Source organism: Frieseomelitta varia, unplaced genomic scaffold (genome assembly GCF_011392965.1).
Source record: "Frieseomelitta varia isolate USP_RPSP 00005682 unplaced genomic scaffold, Fvar_1.2 scaffold_217, whole genome shotgun sequence".
Lineage (NCBI taxonomy): Eukaryota > Metazoa > Arthropoda > Insecta > Hymenoptera > Apidae > Frieseomelitta > Frieseomelitta varia.
Window position 1 is genome coordinate 926,395 of NW_025109939.1, and position 17,338 is coordinate 943,732.

At 33.4% G+C, this 17,338-nt stretch overlaps 3 protein-coding genes across 4 annotated transcripts in view; all 3 read left to right on the forward strand.

Annotated features, from left to right (window-relative positions):
* Positions 1 to 7,294, forward strand: part of LOC122527416 — a 40,040-nt gene extending 32,746 nt beyond the window's left edge. The window contains exons 18-23 of the mRNA XM_043651586.1: positions 2,672 to 2,814; positions 3,540 to 3,654; positions 4,446 to 4,608; positions 5,681 to 5,889; positions 6,512 to 6,763; positions 7,097 to 7,294. Of these exons, the coding sequence (XP_043507521.1) occupies positions 2,672 to 2,814; positions 3,540 to 3,654; positions 4,446 to 4,608; positions 5,681 to 5,889; positions 6,512 to 6,763; positions 7,097 to 7,218 (1,004 nt within the window). The 3' untranslated portion in view covers positions 7,219 to 7,294. The remainder of the gene's footprint in view (positions 1 to 2,671; positions 2,815 to 3,539; positions 3,655 to 4,445; positions 4,609 to 5,680; positions 5,890 to 6,511; positions 6,764 to 7,096) is intronic.
* Positions 7,295 to 9,513: 2,219 nt separating this feature from the next.
* Positions 9,514 to 13,786, forward strand: LOC122527427 (trypsin-1). 2 transcript variants are annotated; one of them, XM_043651617.1, is made up of 6 exons: positions 9,514 to 9,766; positions 10,130 to 10,223; positions 10,493 to 10,655; positions 11,126 to 11,340; positions 12,846 to 13,048; positions 13,261 to 13,786. In XM_043651617.1, exons 1-6 carry the CDS (start codon positions 9,704 to 9,706, stop codon positions 13,441 to 13,443), a joined length of 921 nt encoding a protein of 306 aa, XP_043507552.1. In that variant the 5' UTR covers positions 9,514 to 9,703; the 3' UTR covers positions 13,444 to 13,786. The 2 variants fall into 2 exon arrangements, with proteins under 2 accessions (XP_043507552.1, XP_043507553.1); XM_043651618.1 differs by having other exon boundaries at positions 11,138 to 11,340.
* Positions 13,787 to 13,878: 92 nt separating this feature from the next.
* Positions 13,879 to 17,235, forward strand: LOC122527426 (vitamin K-dependent protein C-like). Its single transcript, XM_043651616.1, has 7 exons — positions 13,879 to 14,641; positions 14,987 to 15,068; positions 15,152 to 15,320; positions 15,393 to 15,598; positions 15,699 to 15,910; positions 16,137 to 16,194; positions 16,372 to 17,235. Exons 1-7 carry the CDS (start codon positions 14,549 to 14,551, stop codon positions 16,491 to 16,493), a joined length of 942 nt encoding a protein of 313 aa, XP_043507551.1. The 5' UTR covers positions 13,879 to 14,548; the 3' UTR covers positions 16,494 to 17,235.
* Positions 17,236 to 17,338: the final 103 nt, after the last annotated feature.

The window sequence follows — 17,338 nt, forward strand, 5'->3', positions numbered from 1 at the left end:
CGTTCATTCGCGTTACTGAAAAGAGATTTTTGACTTCTCAAAAATTATGGCCATTAAATTATGAAGTTTGAGATCGTCGTTTATTACAATAAAGATGGAATATCTATTGCGAGAGGTTATTCTTTCGCTCTTATTACGGATAATAAGAAAACTTTTTCTTCAGTTTCTGAGGGATCTTTCCTATTCTTTGGGTTATTGAATTTTAAACGCGACTTCCTCACTGAACTTCTAATAATTTATCACGATGTGAAAAGACAAGAGCTTACGCGATAGTGAATAAAATGTTCGGAGATGTTGCAATCATCTGAAAATTTATTGACCATCGTGTTGTTTGTTACAGAAAGTCGAAAAATCACAGCATCGTGAAAAATGTATAACCGTGAATAATATAGATTTTTATTAAATAATTCGTAGAGAAGAATATTTAAAAGAATATGATAAAAAAAAATTTATATTATTTTATCGCAACAGAGACACTCTTTTCATATAATACAGTAAAACAATATAACTTCAAGGTAAAGTCAATCTCATTCTCAAGCACAGAAACAATTTCATTTAGAAACTTATTCTGCAGAGAGTCGTTTTCAACGAAATCACAAAGCACTAATCTCAAAATCGGATGTAATGGAAATTCTTGAAAAGAGAAACCGCGTTATTGCGCGTTGTAAAAAGCACGTGACGGTCAGAGAGCATATACGAATTAAAAGCAAAGCTCCAAATACGTTCTAGCAAGGAACGAGGAACTTTTTTAATAACATTTTCCCATGAGAAAACTCGTACTCGCCGTGCGATTTCATTTGTCAATGATGGAAATACGCGTCCACGTCGCCGTTCATCCGGTCTGCCACTAAAAGAGAAATTTTTTGAAAGGCCACCGAAAGCGTGTCTCCCTTATTTCACCAAGCGGAGTTGTCGAATCGAATCGAACGAATAAAAGTAATATAAGAAAACCATCTTCAGAGTGTTTTCAGATGATACTGCTGACGGAAAAGATGTAATATATACAAGATTTTCATATAAAGTGTTCCCTTTAACAAGTTCTATTAAATCTTTGTGGCCATACGAAAGTTAATAAAAGTTATTAAATTTTTATAGTCATACTAAAGTTAATAAAAGGTAACTTGCATGCAAATATTATAATCATTTATAATATATGATATAGTATATTTTGTTCGTTAAATTATTTATATAATATCATATAATAATTTATAATAATAGTTATCTATTTATTCTAATATTGCAATTTTAAAAAGTCTTACAAACATCCAATTTTTTCATCGTTGGAAATAGTTTCATGAAAACATTCTTGCATATAAATATTATAATCATTTAAAATATATGATATAGTATATTTTGTTCGTTAAATTATTTATATAATATCATATAATAATTTATAATAATAATTATCTATTTATTCTAATATTGCAATTTTAAAAAAGTGTTACAAACATCCAATTTTTTCATCGTTAGAAATAGTTTTATGAAAACAAGAGAATAAGTAATCATGACACTGTGCTACATTCCGTGAAATAAATGGGATTAAACACTCCAGCGAGCGTCCAGCACAATCTTGTTGAAAAACGAAATCTTTTTCATTAATCGATTCCGATTTCTCTTTTCATATTTAAGAGAAATTCATGACAAATGATTCGCAATGTCAAACACGAAACAGAATATGTTCACTGTCAAAAAGCATTAGCTGTGAAATTTTTGAACAATATAATACTTTTCTACCGGAATATTTACGAGTCTCGGACATTTCTATGAAGTATGTATGTATGTATTTCTGGAATTCTCAGTTTCCGGCCTCGAAAGACTGAAGGACTATGTTTCGAGTTTCTAATTTCCAACAGCTAAATAATTCTAACATTCTACCGAATGTAAGTGCCATTGGAATGACAAATAGGTTCAAGTTCTCGATTTCTATTTAAAAATGGTTCTTTTATACATTAATCCGAATGATCAACATACTTTTAATTTTCGTACTTTAATTGTCAAACTCTCCACAAAATAACACGTTCTCTACATTCTCTGCTACTATGACGTGATATAAAAGAACATAATTAAAAAAAAAATACATAATATATAAATAAATGTTTATTTCAATCCCACGCACGACGATTTATAATTTAGCGATTATGCTTTTATTCTTTAAATCTTTATTTTCTAATTGAAGTCAATTTCAACCAAATATCATTCAACGATTTTAATTCATCAAGTGCAAATATTACGAAGCGCCAAAAGAATCTGGACAGTCGCGTGACACGAATCGACGCGGCCACGTCCATCTTGCCAATTTCGAAACGAGAGGATCATGTGCGATCGGCGTCGCATACTGAATGGGAAGAGCAACAGGACGTAGTGAAAGAACTTTCTTCGCCAGCGAGTCGAACACACGGTGTTGGTCTTGGTCTTCGTCAGTCTGACGTGTTCATGGAAGCGCGGTGAAAGCGTCTGCACCACGTCCGCTCGATTTACTGCAGCCTCTCTGTCATATCTAGGGGCAAAACATAAAGAAGAAGAAGAAGAGGAAGAAGTAGAAGGAAAAAGATATCGAACGAAAGAGTGGAAGGCGATAGAATGCACCATCATGGAAAATTCAGTGAATACATAGAGCGTCCAGGAAATTTCATCGACGAATGGGAAAACCTATCGTGACGTTTCACTACAGTCTCTAACCGGAAGATGATGTGCCGACGAACCGTATCGCGGGAAACATGGACCTTCGGCTCGATCTTGTTACTTTTCGCGCACGTGGCCAGTTTGAACGTGAAGTTTCTACAAAATAACTCATTGACCACGTCGAATTTTAGTGTAAGTAATCGTAGCAATTGGATAGTGAAATTGATTTGCAGTGACTGCGAGTGATTTTTAATCTGATGTTCTTCTGAAGTTGCTCTAAAGTGAGGAGTTATTCTCGAATCTTCGTGGAAGAGTTTGCGTAGCGTGTTTGTGAAAAAGGGGAGAGGAACTTGTTTTAATATTTTGATGGAAACGTCTAATGGAGGATGGATTCATCTTCTTTAACACTTGCTGTTGATGTTACTTGAGATTTTCTTCCTGTATAACGCGAATGTTTTGGTACGCGATCGAGGAGCACGATTGAAGAATTACACACTACATTACGTACATTTGAGTTGTTGCAAATTTTTTATTTCAAAAGACTGCGTGACATTTTCAAGAATAATTTTGAATATTTCAATAGATATTGGAATGAATGATTTAACTGAGAAACGTTCACGAAATTCAAGTTTCTTTTACACTTATTATTCGGTTTATTGTAAATTTTACCTCTGAAATTACCTCTTTGGATAACATGTTCACGAATATTTTATGTAATTTTCGATCGTTTTTTTATACTTATATTGCTCTTATTGAATTGGGTAGAAGATTCCTAGTTGTTTCGTGTAGAATCGAACTTAACGAGACAGGCCTTGACCCATAATTCGGAACGTGGTCACTTTCTTCGATTCTTTTTTGCTTATTTGAAATGGAGAGTGAGGGTACATTTTGAAGAGTGACCAATACATTTCTTTCAGATAACCAATTCGATCCGCAATCGAAAGGGCAAGTTCCTGTTTGACGAATTATTCGGCCTTGACATAAGTAGCACTCTGGATGACGATGATCCTGTGTCGAGGAATTGTACCTGCGGTGAGTGTGTATTTTACTTTCGTTCTTTTCTAAGAATTATTTATAATTTGCAAATCAGATGATAGATCTACAGTGAAAGAATTGGAAAATAAATTACTATTATTTTTAAAATATTCGACAGGAATCTTTTAATCCTATTGTAGTTTGAGATAACGAGAATATTATTGAAAAATTTGTCAGGAATCATTAGAATACAATTTTCGACTATTTTTAGTAATTAGAAATATAAAAGTTGCGATATTATAAACTAAACGATTTTACCATTTAAATTAAAACGCATGACAGAAAAAATCTAAATAGAGGAAAAGAATTTAGAAGAGAATTTTATTAAACATCTAAACTCGAGTAAAACTTCATGTATTAACGATACTAAAACTTCAAATCCACTCATCAGAGGATTTAAAATATACCTAAAAACGACAATTTCACCAGCGTGAAACAAAAAAAAGAAAAGAAAAGAAAAGAAAAAAAGTAGAAAAATAATAGAGAAATAGAGAAAGAGAGCTACTTCCTTCTAACTAGTTTTCCGCGTGTGTTCCACGTCTCTTTCTCTTCGGCGTGAAACGAAAGTGCAATCGAAAAAAATCACTTTCCCCCATGCCACTTTGCAAACTTATTACGTCACGTGACGGAGTTCACACTTGACCACGTCCAGTGTAATAACGTCAGTACGTATGATTGCGTGCTAGACTAACCGATGTAACAGTCTACACACAGTAGAAAGCGTTCCTCCGCCATTTCCGACTTCTGTGCATGTAACGAGCAATAATGAACGATGAATTGCCTTTCAGAATGCGGCATATCGAATCAGGAGGACCGAATCGTCGGTGGACGACCAACAACCCCGAACAAATATCCGTGGGTGGCCAGACTCGTGTACGAGGGTCGCTTCCACTGTGGTGCCAGCCTCGTTAACAATGATTACGTTATTACCGCTGCTCACTGTGTACGTAGGTAAGTTCTTTATTTGGACATTTTCATTTGCGCGCCGGTTTTCAGTTAGTCGCTTTCTCTCTTTTTCGTGAAAATTTTATTTATCGCACTGGCACTCGGTAAAAATTGCATTTGTCACGGAGAAGCGTTCTATTGTGTTTACATTTAACACAAATTGGATACTTCTCGCTGTTTTCACCCCTTTCAATTATTTCACCGTTGCGTAGACCTGCGATAATTGAATTTGTTGTAACGATATAATATTTTATTGAATTTATTGCAACGATATAATATTTTATATCGAAATAATAATGAAACATATTAGGGGAAAATTTTGTATACAAGTACAGGTGTCTCTGTGTAATTTAAATATTTTTCGCTGCTTTGATTTTTTAATTACTTGAAATAGTTTATTATGCAGTATAGTATTCATTGATTTGATAAGGGATTTAATGATAAATTGGTGATAAACTAGTGATATTTAAAAAGAAACAGAATCTTTTATTAAGAGTAATTATGTTATAAGTGGGAATTTCATTGCAGTTTCTGTTCTATTTTCCTTTTCATTAAAATTCTTTTTGCGGCTCTCAAAAATGTTTGGACATTTATTGTTATATGAAAAAAGTTTACGTACTGAGAGATGTGTTTATATTTAATTCAAGTGTACATTATTTTCCAATAGTGTTATTATAAATCTATAGTAATCGAGTAACTAAAAGTGATCTTGAAAATAAAATTATTCACAAAATTTTTTCAATATAAAATGATGAACAAAAATGGTCGTTAACGATTAAAAATCTCTTTTACGAGTCACACCGTCGTTATACCAATTTGTTCAAGCCAACAAGAAGACAATTATTTCATCGTTTGTGGATTCCAGAGTTTCAAAAATAAACGTATAAAATTTCAATCTGTTCGCTTCTACAGAGAGAAAGAAATAACATCTACTCTCTGATATTTCACCAATAGATTTCCAACATTTTAATCTCCGGTTGACGAAACAACTTTCTGGAATATTTCAGATATCTCCATTTACTCGTTTTACTTTGTTTTTGATTCATTTGTTTTTAATTAATTTTACTCGTTTCTTCAGGTTAAAACGGTCGAAGATCCGCGTGATACTCGGTGATTATGATCAACACGTGAATACCGACGGAAAAGCCATAATGAGAGCTGTGAGCGCTGTAATTCGTCACAGAAATTTCGACATGAATTCGTACAACCACGACGTTGCCCTGTTGAAGCTTCGAAAGTCTGTGAAGTTTTCCAAAACTGTGAGACCAGTATGTCTACCTCAAAAAGGTAATGAATGGTAATAAAACATTTAATTCTTCTTGTTAAAATTGCTACTAGACTGTATCAGACAAAAATACAAAATTTCATATTTTGTATATATCTTTATATTTCATAAAAATTTAGTGATAACTCGATGAATCTCGTAAATAATTCAAATTAAACACTACGTAGTTCTGAATTTTACCACCCAAACGAAATTGAAAAGATACAGCGGATTGTATTAAAAATTTTAACATTTCTGCGACTGAAGGCGCAGTGCTACGCATTTTCATCGAGCATAGCAGAAAAATCAACTAGAATAATTGAAATTTCGAAGAGAAGAGAGAGAGAGAGAGGACAACAAATTTAAGAAATAAATTGGACAGTTTAAATGTGATAGATCGACTGATCCCTACACTAGAACTGTCGACGATTAAACATAAAATTTTTATCAGAAATATTAAAGCAAAGGGAATGGAAAAATTTTATAATACAATAGAATTCAGAATCTTTCATTTGCGAGAAATTTTTTAAATCTCTGAAAGTACATTGCCTTACATCTATAAAACTATCTACTACAGTAAAAATTATAAATTTCAAATCTTCTTTCTCTTCGTTTTCTTTCGTGAATTTATGAAAATAATTCCAGATAGTGATCCGGCTGGTAAAGAAGGCACCGTGGTAGGCTGGGGTCGTACGTCGGAAGGTGGAATGCTTGCTGGGCAAGTGCACGAGGTCCAAGTGCCGATATTAAGTTTGATACAGTGTCGTAAAATGAAGTATCGTGCGAATCGAATCACGGAAAACATGGTCTGTGCCGGTCGAGGCAGTCAGGATTCTTGTCAGGGTGATAGTGGCGGGCCTCTGCTCGTACAGGAAGGCGACAAACTCGAAATAGTTGGTGAGAAATTAACGCAGCATATCCTGTTTATCTCACAACGTTCGAAATATTTAAAAAAATTCGAGTATTTAAAAAATTACATAATTTCTCATCTCCATATTCTTTTGCATTTTTTTTTTTTTTTTTTAGAGCTGCAGCAAAAATAAATAAACAAACAGTAAATTGATATTTTCAAGTATATAGTACTATTTATTCTGTATAATTATTCTGTATATCTTATCTTTTATTCTGTATATTTTTCTGTTTTAATAAGATGTATTTGTTACTTACTTAGAGCCATAAATATCTACCTGCTTTAGTATTATTTTTGTTAATTTTGATTCTCTTCATCAGGGATAGTGTCCTGGGGCGTTGGTTGCGGTAGACCGGGATATCCTGGAGTATACACCAGAGTAACTAGGTACCTGAACTGGATTAATACGAATATGAAAGAAGGATGTATATGTACAAGTTAAAGAAGATCGATCGATCATCAGAAACTATAGCTGTACAAAATAATTGAACAGGAAGCAATATTTTATAGAAATTTTCACGAAATTATCGTGAAAGTTGATATAAAATATACTAATTAATAATAAAACATAGGAATATTTTAAAACTTCACAATTGACTGTGACATTTCTTTTGGATTATTATTAATTCAAGCGTATCTTTCCATCAGTGAAAAAATTATTGTATAGAAAGGAATCGTTGTCAACAATTGTGATTTCTTGTTTCTAGGCTAGAAACTACTACAACAATAAGTATATCGTAAGCGATCGACTTTTTATACTATTTTCTATCCTGTACATAATTTATTATTATTAATAAAGCTGCGATATTAGAATAATTATTTAATAGTGGTAGAGAAATTAAAAAGTATTTAAATTTTAATGTTACTAAAAGGCAATGATTAATTGTAGACGAATTCATATTTTCTAGACGAACTTCGTTGACTAATTGTAAGTTGTTAATAAGCTCGAATAAAAATTAAATTTATCGTTTATTTGTTTTCAACAAGACGCAATTATTTCTCGAGACTTCTTCTTCTATAATATAACTAACTGCGAAATATAATATATATTGAATATTGTATAATTCGAACTTTGAACTGGTAACATACCTTTTCTTTGTTTGCATGGGATGGCAGACGAACGTTGCTGGAATAATGATCAGTAACGGTTTTCTGTCGAACCACGTTTAAATTAATGAAGCTAACATTCTACTGAAATCAGGACGACATGTGCATTGATGCGCTGTACCATATTTCAGTCTAATATTGAATGATGTTACGTTTACCGTGTAAATGTAAGTAACATATCCAATCCTAATTCAGCAGCTTCGCCTGAATATTGCCACTGTCTTCAAAATGGATTTCAATTTTCCATTTCGCAAATTAAAATATTTATTTTCTAAATTATTATCACTCTGAATTATGATAATAGATCGAGTTAATCTCAATTATCAGCAGCAAAATTAAAAATTTCGTATTTTCTTGCTATTAAAAATATACCTCTCAATGATTCTCAATACAAAGTGCGAATCGCCATTCAAAATTTTTTTATTAGCATGTTCAAAAAACCTTTCCCTCGTTTCGCTCGTAAATGTGACGTCATTCGACAACTATTTCTGAGGAAAAGAGGCAGCGTTAAAAGTGAATTCTTGTCGATGGCACCGTGAAAAAAAATCTTACCTCACGTTCCTACCACGCATTTCAGATCGCAGATGAGTGGCAAACAACGATTAAATATATCGTAATTTAGTCGAAAGTGGAAAAACCAGACCTCGACAGACGCCTCGAACTGTTTTATCTCTATCTCGAATCGACGGCGTGTTATTAGTACAAAATATCGTGGTTCAACGGTATCGAATGACGCGCCGGTATGTATAATAAAAGTTTTGCATATAATAAGATACAGATAACTTGTTACAAACGTATTCTCCGTTTGAATTTGCATAATATATACGAGGCATTGATTTTTGGGTGCGTCTCAGAGAAAATAGTTTCAGAGAAAAATATTTTTTCCTTGAGTGTCATGTAATGTCATGTAAATAGATGGGATTAAATAAAATCTCGTAGACAAATAAATTAATGATAAATCTATAAATATTGTAGAGGGAATTAAATGATACGCAATTATTTCTAAATTTACAAAAATTGGATATCAATAAATATTTTTTTATTACCTTAAATGGACTTGTGGCGTATTGATTTATGTAACGATATTTTCCAGAAATCTGTGATTTTTGTAATAAAATATTTTAGGGAGCGTCGAATATTCTATGCAGTTTTATTTACTTTTATACGTTCAAGTTTCCCACAAATCTACAAAAATATCCACCAAATTTCTTAGTAATTTCAATAACTGCGCCAAAAGTAGAAACTCTTTCACGTTTATAGAAAACTTGGAGGTATAAAATAATTACATGAAATGCGTATATCACACAAAATATCAATTAGGTTCCCGTTTTCTTAACTATCCAGTCAAAAATATGAACTTGCATAAATATTCACAGTTTGGTGATAATATAATGTCCAGTAGGTGTGACCAGGTTCGCATGGAACGAGAAGAAAAAGAAATTAACAAAATGAAACTGCAGTTATCGATGAAAACCGTTGAAAAGCCCGGCGTGTGACCCTGATGACGGTCAATAACAGTCATCGGTAATTCGACCCTGAACGTGAACCCGAACTGGCCAGGTACTGTCCAGTCGCCGACCAGTCGGTCGTGCCCTCCTTCTCTTCTGGAATAGCAATTACATACTTCTTCGACCTGAGTCGTCCTCAGTCGACGTGGGACACTGGCGACAGTAACTCCCAGCCGGGGACATGTTGGTAACTCGTTCCTGACAGTGGCCGCGCCGGCGGATCCTTCTTTCAATAGAGAATCCTTCCTGGTGGAACGTGACGCGTGAAACTTCGCACGGATAATAAACGCGGGCTGAATTTGATCACGGAAAATGAGGTTCTCCCGGTGCGTTGGATTATTGGTCGCCCTATCTCTGGCCACAGGAACACGTCAAGTAAGATATCGTCTGCTTGATAAAATTTCCATCGGTCGCCACATTAAAATTAATAGAAATGGAAATGATAAGTTCTACGATACGATAGAAAATGGAAATTTTGGAATTAGAGAATTGTAGAATCATTGGAGTTCGATATTTTTTTTTTTTTTTTTAAGATTCGTGGTAACTGTGTAGATTTGATGGAAACGGAAGTGTGTGATGATCTATTGTATGAAAATTTAAATACTTGGTGCAAGCAGATTGCGTACGGTTTGCGATAGTTAATAATTGAAATTACGATATTCTTTCGTGTTTAAGGAAGGAATGTTAATTTATATTGAATAATAATGATGTTTAGCTTACATTTTCATGAATTTTCAGGCAACCACTTTCGGCGAGAAGGTGAAAAACTTCTTTGGAATTTTTGGTAACAAACCACCGTCTGCCTTGGAAGCACCTGGACCATGTTACTGTAGTGAGTGAAAATTTAAATTCTTCATCGTAACATTCGTCAACGAATCATTATTTAATTTCAATCAATCATCGTTCGTAAATAATTCAATAGAGTATTGAATATTCATACATGATGTTAAACATATAAACACGTTTAATACACGTAAATATCAGTGTAAGTGTTTTCTTAACAAATGCTAATTATTATTTTATCTTTCATTACCGTTAACTACGTTTAAGAAAATCTGGCCTAAAGGCTACTAACACGTTTAATTGTTCAATTACTATTAGGCTGCGGCTTACGAAACGAAGAAAGTCGAATAGTCGGTGGTCAAACGACTCGTATGAATGAATTCCCATGGATGGCCCGGCTTTCGTATTTGAACAAATTTTACTGTGGCGGAACGTTGATTAATGATCGCTACGTTCTCACTGCGGCTCACTGTGTTAAAGGGTAAGTATTCAAAAACAGACACATGCAACAATTAAATCTCTATATCGCGTGTGATTTGCACATTATTACAAATTACGGAATTATATATTTACATTTTGAAGTTTCGGTACATTCGTTTACCAGTATATTGTTACATAATTTATTTGATCAACAATGAATGTGATATGCTTTTTAAATTACTCAATGCTTACTTGTGAAAAAGAATTTTCTGAATACTAACACGACGAATATTTCAATGTTAATAGAGCGGCAAATATTTCAGAAATCTCAAATATCGTGAATAATAATTGCTGCGAGCTAAATGCTTGTAATTTTATTCATAAACAATGTTCAAAATAGAATTGCAAGACTGATAGAGGTAAAATAAAATTCTAGTTTTAAAGAGTTGGAACTTTAATTTAAGAGAGGTCTCTGATTTAGATTACCAGCAATGATTTGATTCTCCAGAGGAGCACGATCAGCTTTCCTAGTCCCGTTTTTAGGTTCATGTGGTTCATGATCAAGGTTACGTTCGGTGAACACGACAGGTGTACCGAGACAGGGTCTGAGACCAGATACGTGGTCAGAGTGCAAACTGGTGATTTCAGCTTCCTAAATTTCGATAACGACATCGCTCTTTTACGGCTGAACGAAAGAGTACCTTTCGGCGACACTATAAGGCCAATATGTCTGCCATCCCAAAGAGGTACGTTCAACTTTTTCTTACAATATAATATAATATTCTTATAATATAATAAGAATTAATATTATAATATAATATAATATTCTTATAATAAAAATTCTTATAATATAATAAGAATTAATTATAATATATTTTTATATATTTATATATTTAAATATATTATATATTTTATATAATAAGAATTAACATTATAATATTTATAACTATAATATATATAAATTTTACAATATTAGTGGGTTACTTTTATTATTAACATTATTAGCAACTAACAATCAAACACTTTCTCAAGAAACAAAATGATCATTAATCTTCCGAGACATGCGCAAGTTTTGCAAGTAATTTCTAATCTCTTGAAATAATGTATTCATTGTAAAATGTATTCGGTGCATGTAAGTTATAATTTATAAAACCGTCAAAACTGTGCCTACAACAGCAATTTCACTGTCACTGTTAGTTAATTAATTTTGGCAAGTTATACGAATTGCATGAAGGTAGGTACTGAATTTAAATCATAAATTTTTACTTTCTTTTGTTAAAATCTTCCTCTGAAATTGGAAAACACTACGAGGAAGATATTTATTAATTTCTTGATCGTCGAAATGCTATCAATGTTGAAATCACATCTGTGGCATTTAATCAAACTTTAACTTAGACGACCAAAATTAGTCAACTTTTTTGAGATCATACCTCTTATCGAAGGGAAGCGTGAACAAATTCCTACCGTTAGACACCGCCAGGCATTTATAGACGTAATAAATTCATGTGTCAACTACAGTCGTCTCGACTTTAGCAGTGTGCTATTTAACGAGTTCAAGTCTATGAGATGTCACTGCATTAATTTTCCAATTACAAGCATAAACTTTCACAACGAAAAAATACGAATGACCATCTTCTGAAATTATGGCATCACTGATGCAATAACATCAGAGCAATAGCTAGTGCAATAGTATTAAAGCGAAACGATCGTATCGAAAGAAAAGATTGATCTTCTATAACATCGTGTAACTTGTAAGTGTTATTTATTCACATATCTCCATTTCGAAAATGCGACTTTACATATCAAATAATTTATTTATTAAATGATTCATCTTTTATTATTTATAACAACTATTGTCAAAGCGTACAATTGACTAATAATCTCTTTTTCCTACATGAATACATCGTCGCGTAATCCCAGTGAATAGTTGCGTTATTTATTGACTGATTTATCGCGTGGCTAAATTGCAGGTAGAAATTAGTCAATATACGGGTACGTTTCGCGATATTTATTTCGAGTCTACGAGTGGATGCAAGAACGTCGGCGACGATCGTCACTCGAAAATTGCGTAATTCGTGTCGTAAAAGTGCAAGTGGATCCAAAACGGATGATTCGAACACGAAACGTCCCAGCTAGCTGTGACACATTGCAATTACAATCTGGCTCTTGTTCTTGCTGTTCCGATATACACTGCAGTTTTCTCATCGTTGCGTAGAATATATATATATACGGGCTACGTTAATGCTTCTAGATAAGGATTACACTGGGACAAAAGCAATCGCGTCCGGTTGGGGTACCTTGCACGAGGAGGGAAAGCCATCTTGCCTGCTGCAGGAAGTCGAGGTACCGGTTATGAGCCTTCAGGACTGCCGCAACACAAGCTACAGTCCACGTATGATCTCTGATAACATGATGTGCGCTGGATATCTCGATGGCCAGAAAGATTCTTGTCAGGTAAATTCTAATTTTCTTATCGGCAGCTATTATCGAATAGATAATGGATAAAACTTTGGCACTTTGGAGACATTGAGCAAAATTTGTTTTCGTGACTCACGTTTCTCGAAGATTGGAATTTTCTTGCAAAAAAAGGAATATTTTTTTTTTTCAATCATACCGTCAAGGAATTGTACGAGAAAAGAGGAAACAAACTTTTTTCTTGTTTAAAGGGTGACAGCGGAGGACCGCTCATAGCCGAACGCGAAGACAAGAAATACGAGCTTATAGGTGTAGTATCCTGGGGAAATGGATGTGCTCGAGCAGGATATCCTGGTGTTTACACAAGAGTCACTCGATACATAGACTGGATAGTTTACCACTCGCGAGAGGGATGCTTTTGCGAACAAAATTAGGATCGGAGTTGTGGAAAGCAATAGATTTTTCTCTGTATTATATTAATTATCCTTGTAAAGAAAGAATTGCACAGGAATAAATACAAGTATTTCTACTTGTATTAAATATTCACGTAGAAAATAATTTCTACGCAAAAATTTATTGACTTTTGACAAATATCATTTTGAAAACATACTCAGATGTAAGCAATGTCCGATTCGAACCTTTATTTAAGTAAGAATTACTTAAAAAGTATGTGAAAAACGGACAAAGATTTGTGGTTTTGCCGCAGATTATTCGACACTCTCATTTATCAAGTCAATGTATCATAAAAATTAATAATTAACAGTTTCTTAAATAACACACATTTCACTTAGTCGTTCCGAAAGAATAATTAAATGATAACTTTTTACGATCGCTCGAGATTTTAAAAGTTACTCAATTGCTTCAGTACGAAATTTTAACCGATTTGCCGAATTTAAACCTCAAATAAAGGAAAAATGAAATAATTAATGAAAAAAAAAAAAGAACGTCGAGCTTATAATTAAACAACATGTCTGAACGTGAACTTCTGTTGTTTGAATAAGAAATCGTATGAATCAACTTCATCAGGTTCGTATTAAATATAATTGTCAAACTTCAACGATTCACGAAAAGCAGAGGTAATCAATTCGATCGGCACGATTCAATTATACTCGATCTGAACTCGACAGAAACGATTACATTTAGCAAAGCTTTGTACATACATATGTGCACAAAGATAGGGGGACGCGTGTTTGCTCTTCAAGTCGAAGCATATGCAAATGAAAGCTTACAATCGGATACTATACGTGTCAGGCGTATTCCATTTCCATGAATTGGCCCGTCGTACGATGTCTGAAACAGCCTAACGGTATCGAGCAACCGGTTACCGACCGGTTGTAATTCAAGCGAAACTGAAACGAGCAGAAACAAGATCGATGCCCATCGATATCGATAGGAACCACACGTTTGTGCGTTCGACATTCAGAAAAAGAAAAAAACCTTGTGTACTCTTCGAGATGCGGGTAACGATAATCCCGCTATATAAAACAAACCGACCGTTTAGTCGTGGCCAGTGTCGTTTCGACAGCCGAAAGAAAAGCCATGAAGCTACAAAATTTCGTTGAACATCTCGTTTGTGGTTTGCTGTTGGTGCTCATCTCGAGGTCCATTCACTGCAGTAAATTTAATTCATCTGTAAGCGATTGTTTTCTTTCTTTTCTTTTTATCCGTGTCGTATTGTCAGTCGATGATTAGACTGTGAATATTTATGCAAATTTATATTCATACTTATACAAACAGTGTATCGTAAAGATAGAAAATGAAATGTAGATGGAAAACTTTTTAACTTGTAAAAACTGCTATATCTTTAATAAAAATACATAAGAATCTATGATCTGTTTCAGATTTGACCAATTTAGCACAAAAATTGCATGAAAATTCACAGCCAATTTAGTAATTCAGACTCGATTCAGTACAAATTTAAATTCAGATTAATCCAAATGTAAGCGTACTTCAGGATTTGTCTGTTGCTTTCGTTAGAACGTGCAAGAAGACGAATTGGGACAGACGCGAGGCGTCCTCGACTTTCTGTTTGGCAGATTCAGAACTTGCGGCAATTGTCGTAAGAAGACGCTTTAGCTTTCTTCGTCGTGTACATTGAGAGATTTACACCTTATTTTCTAACTTGTTGTTTGTCATTTGCAGTTTGCGGAAGGCCAAATCGATCTAGTGAAACGCGATTCCTCGGCGGAGAGTATACAAAGTCTCACGAATTCCCCTGGCTCGCGAATATTCATGTGAAATCGAAATTACTTGTCAGTGGTGCTCTAATAAACGATCGTTACGTTTTATCCTCGGCTAGTCCATTTATTGGGTTCGTAGCGAAAATAAAAATGATTTATTGTTGCCTGGTTAATTAAAAACGACAACTTGATGTTGTTTGTAGTGTAACCACGCCAGAAGTAAAAGTATCGTTTGGAGAATACGATCGATGCAATTTGGATACATCGTCGACCATCGTCAGCGTTGAATCTTTGATTTTGTATCCAGAGTATAATATGGAATCACACGCTCATAACTTGGCGCTCATAAAATTGAGCCAACCGATTAAATTCGACAGAAGAATATCGCCCATTTGTCTGCCAAATCCTGGTAAATTTATAATTAATAATGATTTGATTGACATTAAATTCGATCCTTCGTGTATTGTAGAGTACAACAATATTATTAAAATGTGTATTACATTTTTCAGGTTCTACTTATCTTGGACAGGTTGGAACTTTGGTTGGATGGACGTTAAGCACAGGAGAGGACACGAACAATAATCAAACTTGCCGGCCGCGAAAATTAGGCCTTCCAATTTTGGGACGCGAGGAATGTATTGGATCTGGCATAAATTCTATGAACTTTCACGACGATTCAGGTTGTGTTGGAGTATTAGGTGGAAGCTCTATCGTATGCGAGGTATATTAACTTATCGTTAAAACTCTTTCATCGTCGTTTATATATGATATCGACACTCTCTAATTATATACATTAAAGATAAAGAAACTTTTCGCTCGAGTGCACAAAAGATATAAAGAGATTTAGAGGAAAGATTTATCAAATATAAGTCAAAAGTAATTTATTCTTTTTACCTTTTCGTGATAAAATTTTGCAACGACTTTTATGCATAAAATATATTTTTCAGAACGATGTAGGTTCTTCGGTGCAATATCGCTCGTATGCGGGAGTGTATGATCTAGTCGGTACGTACATCATTTACGATAACATTATTTCTCAATTTTTATAAGTTTATTCGAATAGCCGTAATCGATAATTTTGCCGCTGTTATGTTATTACATATAAATCGTATAAACTTTTTAGAAATTATATTATGTTATATATGTATGTAAAGTAGTACAAGACTTTTTATTTTATAACAGGTATAATTTCGGACATAAACAAATGTGGTAGCACTGCTGCTATTTCGATATTCACAAGAATCGGTCCACATTTAAATTGGATATTACAACAAACCAAAAATGCGTGTTATTGTTCAAAATAATTACAGCATTACAGCAACTTGCTCTATATTACACGTGCATTGAATTATGATATTGTCACTCTAAATTTCTGAAAAAAAAAAAACATGTAAAGTCATTATTAAATGAGGAAACATTCATCATTTCGATCAATAATCTTTTCACAATGAAAAATATCCTTGTGAAAATGTATACGTACAATAATGTTCAGTTTGTTGTACGAAATTTATTACATACTCGATGTCGGAACTTACAATAATATTTTTATCGTATGTGTGTACAAGTGGACGGTATTTGCAATCGTGACAAATTAATTTGGTACAAGTTTCGATGAATATACAATAATTGAATGGTTCGGGTTTGATATACATACATAGATATAACTATAAACACCTGAATATTTTGTGCACTGAGAGAACTTAAATCTAGTACATACATATACATAAATAGTATTGCTTAGATATGTCTCACATTAATGTTAATGCATTCGAATTTTCGAAATAACGAATGTGTGACATAGAATTATAAAGTTTTCCTTGGAATATAACATTTAGTCACATGCTGTGTTGAAAATAAAAATTAGAACTAGAGTATATTAATACTGCAATATACAATATATATATCATCGAAGGAACTGTTTGCAAAAACGTATCATAAAATTCTAGTGTTATTTCTCGTATGCTTATACAACGCTTTTGTGTGAACAAATATAACAACCGGTGGAAAAAAATGAATAAAGTAAAATTAATTAAAAACTAATAAAAAAAATTAATTAGAAACTAATAAAAAAAAGAAAAGAAAAAAAGGAACGAGATATTACACGAACCATGTTTGCATTCAGCATTCGTTAAAAAAATAATTGAAAGCC